Source organism: Lepidothrix coronata, unplaced genomic scaffold (genome assembly GCF_001604755.1).
Source record: "Lepidothrix coronata isolate B3197 unplaced genomic scaffold, Lepidothrix_coronata-1.0 Scaffold266, whole genome shotgun sequence".
NCBI classification, from domain to species: domain Eukaryota; kingdom Metazoa; phylum Chordata; class Aves; order Passeriformes; family Pipridae; genus Lepidothrix; species Lepidothrix coronata.
Window position 1 is genome coordinate 113,249 of NW_016690446.1, and position 5,395 is coordinate 118,643.

The 5,395-nt window shown below is 46.8% G+C and overlaps 1 protein-coding gene across 5 annotated transcripts in view; it reads left to right on the top strand.

Annotated features, from left to right (window-relative positions):
* Positions 1–5,070, top strand: part of OTUD7A (OTU deubiquitinase 7A) — an 85,349-nt gene extending 80,279 nt beyond the window's left edge. For 4 of the 5 annotated variants that reach the window (XM_017835911.1, XM_017835912.1, XM_017835914.1 and 1 more), the window contains 3 exons: positions 1,301–1,415; positions 1,652–1,736; positions 3,528–5,070. In XM_017835911.1, coding sequence (XP_017691400.1) covers positions 1,301–1,415; positions 1,652–1,736; positions 3,528–4,961 — 1,634 coding nt within the window. In that variant the 3' untranslated portion in view covers positions 4,962–5,070. The remainder of the gene's footprint in view (positions 1–1,300; positions 1,416–1,651; positions 1,737–3,527) is intronic. The other variant, XM_017835913.1, reaches the window with a different exon arrangement.
* The last annotated feature ends 325 nt before the right edge of the window (positions 5,071–5,395 follow it).

Genomic DNA, 5,395 nt, shown 5'->3' on the forward strand with positions numbered 1-5,395 from the left:
CAGCACAACCCTCGGTGTGACCCTGGGATGGGGCTGAACAGCACAACCCTCGGTGTGACCCTGGGATGGGGCTGAACAGCACAACCCTCGGTGTGACCCTGGGATGGGGCTGACGAGCCCCGCTGCCCCCCCAGCACGCAGGACATTGCCTGTTCTGCTGCACGAGGAACAATCTTGTACCAAACACGCGTTACCTTTGTTTTGACAAGGGGTGTTTTCTGAACTGCAGGAGAGACTGCGGACAGCACATAACCATTGCAGTCGGGTTTCAATAACTTGAGTGCCCTGATGTCTGGGTGATTTCTCCAGGTTTCTTTGTCCCCTGGCTTGGCTGGAATGAATACCTAGGTGAACTCTTTAGAGGTTTAGTGTAGAAAATTAAATTCCTTGATTGGTTGGCAGAGGAGCAGCAGTGACCTGCACCATGCTGAGCATCCTACCAGGTCTTCAACAGTTTTTACCTTTTTTCCTAATGAAATGCAAGCAAATTAGTGGGTTTAATTAAAGCTGACTGTTTTTCTCTTACTTTCTCGCTGGTGATGAATGATAGACATTCTGTAACACCAGAGTGTGGTCCCTGCATGCAGAGTATAAAGCAGAGTCATTAAGAGAGGTGTCAGAAGGCAGAGCCTTCACAGAGAGGGGAAAGAACAGAAGAGTGAAAACTGCAATGCTGGGATATAACAGAAGTTATGGTCTTTTCACTACACTCAAGACAGACCTCATACTGACCTCTTGACTCACATATATGTTGATCTATGCTCTTCAATTACCTTAATTCACAGTTTGAGTCCAAAATCGCTGTAACTGCCTTTTGCTCTGTTTCTTACTGCTGATACCAATGTATTTTTAATTCTTTGACAGTGCAAAACAAAAAGGTGCTAAACCGAAAAGGCAAAATAATTAACAAGTATGTGAATCTGTGATTCTGAGAGCCAGGCAGGAATACTGCCACTTTTTACTGCTTTCTGGTATTGTAATGACTCTGTCTCCAGGAAATGTTTATTGTGCATTACAGAATGGCCATGTTGTTCTTTCAGAGGTCTCCCCTCCTCCACAGGTGACTCTTGTTCATTCCAGGAGCAATCAGGGTATTAAACCAGGGTATTCTGTTGCACACGCATGAGGACAGGGAGGTGGAGCCCAGTATAAATCACTTGTGGTGCTCTGATGATACAGTTCTGCTGCACACTTAAACCCTGCCCTTCCTGCAGCAGCCATTCTGCTTTTCACAGCTGAGTCTTCTCTTTTTGTTATTTTTGTTCCCCCCACCCCAATCCTTGTTTCTTCTCTGCTTCAGCCGTGATCCCCCTGACTGACTCTGAACACAAGTTACTGCCTTTGCACTTTGCGGTCGATCCTGGGAAAGACTGGGAGTGGGGAAAAGATGACAATGATAACACCAGACTGGCCAAGTAAGACCTTTCTGTAACTTCAGTGTTAAGCAGTAAAATGTCTTGAGCTGTACCTGGTTGGAGTACTGGGAGAGCTGCCAGGGCTTTGTTCTTGTTCTCTGGTTACGTGGCAGAAGACATGGGTGGGTCTCCAGCTGATGGTCACAATTCAGGCTGCTGTTACACCTCTCCCTGTTATGAAATATTACTTTTTCTTTCAGGCTTTTTGACTGTTCCTTTCTTTTTTTCATCTTTAGTTTGATTCTGTCTCTTGAGGCAAAGCTCAACCTTCTGCACAGCTACATGAATGTAACGTGGATACGCATCCCTTCTGAGACACGGGTAAGGTCAACTCCCCCTCGCTCCAAACAACCAGAGACACAGGGCATGAAGGGTGTTGGGGAGGGAGGGCTGCCTGGAAACACCTCAGTGTCCCAGCAGCAGGGACAAGTCACTCATGCCTCACTGACACTGCAATCAGGCTTATGGATTTATCTGGTTATTTACTCTAATAACACAGTTGCTTGTATATTTTTTGCTGAACTGTATTTTCTAGCTTATCTTTCTGTTACATTTTCCAGTAGTCTGTGTAGTTTAAAGAAACCTCTTCTCACCATTGTTTTTTCAGAAGTTTGGCTTGCTCTTCTAATGCCACTGTTAAGTCACCAATCCCAAGTCCTTTCTGAGAATGCATTGCCCCCCCTGGACAGCTCCCAGTTTAGAGTGGCTGACAAAAGGCCACAGACAGGCTCTGAACTGGAGCCTGACTCTTCCAGAGAGCTATTTTAGAATCATGCCCAGCTGGCACCTACTCAGCTGCAAATTTCTCTGCAAACTGCATTGAATAGATCGAGGGGTTAGTCTGGAGGCTAAAGGTTGCTAGGAGAGCATGGAGGTGATTTAGGCAGCCTGCACAGATGGGGCTTGAACAGAGGAACAGAACACAAAAGGAGAAAGCATTTAGCAACCTGCAAGAGGGGGAAAATCCATTTTTCTACAGTTTCAACACTAGCAGCTACCACATGATAAAAAGGAGAGGCGAAATGGTCCTGTATTTGTAAGTGGTGAGTGTGGAACCTGGGTTACCTGTCCCTGCTGACACTGTGATGGTCAGGTCACAGCAGCACTGTCACCTCTGCTCCCAGCTGGGTGGTGGGTGCTCAGGGATCCCTGAGAGACAGGGGACATGGAAGTACCCAGGGACAAGAAGCAGGCAGGTATTTATATACCACAAGTATATACATCTACAGGTTACCCCTCCCTGAGTCCTTGTGGTTAGTTAAGTGTTCCCTATTTATCTCTAGCAGATTTTGGCTTCGTGGTACCTGAAAGCAAGACTAAATTTTGCAGGAGTTAATGAACAGAGTCCTGTTTTAAAGTACCCTAGGATCCATGTCATTGCATTGTCAAGACAGATGTTTTATCATGTTACCTAAAATATAAAGTGGAACTTGGATTTGTGACACCAGTTTTATCTGCACTGCATTTCCAATAAGCATGAAAGCACATAACTGTGTTCCTCAGCCTTCTGGCTTAAGTTTAATGTGTGATATTCCAGGTGAGACATTCAGCTCTGCTGCATCGTACCTTTGATTTTCACGCACCAGAGACCCGAGCAATGAAAAAGTCAGTTTAAATAAGTCGGGGTTTGAACATAATGGATTTTGAAATATTGCTGCATGCAGGCTTGTGTGCTGGATCCCCCTCACAGCTTTCAGCAGCACCTCGTTCCCCTTCCATGGCAATGTCAGCAGTTCCTTTCCCTGCTGGCTCAGGGACAGCCCCTGGAGGTGCTCCCTGTGGAGTGGCCAGGCCTGTGCTGGTCTCTGCTCCACAGGGAGCTCCTCTCCATGGCTCACACACTGACTGTCACAGAGCCCCCAGTGACTGACCCCTGCCCTACAAATGTACTCGAAAGGAACCAAAAGCTACTTAGGAACAAGAAAGATACAGAGTAAGCACAGCAAAATATGCTTTATTTGGTGAAGAAACCAGTCGAAAATGTCACTGTGTAAATTAAAAAATATATTTATAATCAATGTCAAAATATGTATTGAATTTGGGGGGTCTTTTTGCACCAGTTCCTGCATTAAACCAATTTTTCTGTATCTAATTATAATTACTTTTCCATAGCAGGCCCCTTTGGCTCAACCAGAATCCCCTACAGCTTCAGCTGGGGAAGACGTGCAGTCTCTGGCTGACTCAATGGACTCGGACCGAGATTCCATCTGTAGTAATTCCAATGGCAATAATGGCAAAAACAGTAAAGAAAAAGAAAAGGACAAACAAAGGAAAGATAAAGACAAAACCAGGACGGATTCAGTTGCCAATAAAATAGGAAGCCTCAGTAAAACCCTGGGAATTAAACTGAAAAAGAACATGGGTGGTCTTGGAGGGCTGGTGCACGGCAAAATGAGCAGAGCCAATTCAGGGAATGGAAAAAATGGGGACACAGTAGAGAAGGTCAAAGAGAAGAAGTCAAAGTCTCGAAAAGGGAGCAAAGAGGAGTCGGGCCAGTCTGCGAGCACGTCTCCGTCGGAGAAGACCACCCCGTCCCCCACAGACAGAGCCAGCAGCTCCCCCACGGACAAGGGCAGCGCCAAACCCTTTCCTGACAAGCAGGCTGACCCCTGGAAGTACAGCACTGACGTGAAGCTCAGCCTGAACATTCTGAGAGCTGCCATGCAGGGTGAACGGAAGTTTATTTTTGCTGGCCTTCTTTTGACCAGTCACAGGCATCAGTTCCACGAGGAGATGATCGGTTATTACCTGACCAGTGCCCAGGAGCGATTCAATGCAGAGCAGGAACAGAAGAGGAAGGAAGCTGAGAAAAAGGCCGCACTGAATGGCTCATCTAGTAGGAAACTGGAGCCAGAAGCATATTCAAAAGAAAAATTGGAAACATCTCCTCAGGATAGGGCATCACCCGTCTTGCCTCAAAGCCATACAACCCAGCTGGTTTTAAAGTTCAAAGACCGCACTAGTCCCACCCCCGGGCCCTTCTCCTCCCCCAACAGTGGTGCCAAGAGGAGTGGCCCCATCCCAGTGTCTGCCCACTACAGCCATACTCCCCCTGTCCAAAGGCAGAGTGTCATCCATTTGCATGACGTCAACTCCAAGCCATCGAGCTTCCAAGACGACACCTACAAGCCAGTGGTGGGCACCTTGAAGACCTGTGCCACCTACCCCCAGCAGAACAGGTCCCTGTCCTCCCAGAGCTACAGCCCGGCCCGGCTGCCCGGGATCCGCACGGTGAACACGGTGGAGTCGCTGAGCTGTGCCCTGCCCGCCGAGCACAAGTCCCAGACCTACACCAACGGCTTCAACACCGCGGACATCAGGGACTGCCTGGAGTACGCGGACGAGGACGCTCCCCAGACCTGGCTGAACAATGACAAAAACCAAGGCAGAAGCACAGTTTGCCCAATCTACTCCATCCAGCAGAACCGCTGTAAGAAGGAGAACTGTTCCTTTTATGGTCGTCCTGAGACTGACAATTACTGTTCCTACTGCTACAAGGAGGAGCTGAAGCGCAGGGAGAGGGACAGCAAGGGACACAGGCATTGAGGATTCTTCCTGACTACTTAGTTTTACCATTTTCTTACTTACAAAGTAAACAGTGTTGGATTGCAGTAAAAGGAATCCTTAAAACAAGAATAAAGGATTGATGAGTAAATAGTGTCTAGCTTTTCGCTTTTCCGGGGCAATGAGGAAATAATAGGATTAATTTATCATAAAAAATATTATTTTCCATTTTGTCAGTGTCTTTTTTACATATACTGGTAAGCTGAAGGGTTGTTTACTCCTTTGTCAGTGCTGTGTATATGTTTGGTCAAAAATTTACTAATGGTGCCTGAATTTACACTGACATCACTCAGGTAGTAGAATGATAGTGGCGAGTCATAATAACAGAGATGTGGTGTTGTGGTAGGGTAGTGTCTGCCTTGCAGACCTTTGAAATGATAGAGCTATTATGAGAGTCTTTTTTCCTCAGTAAAACC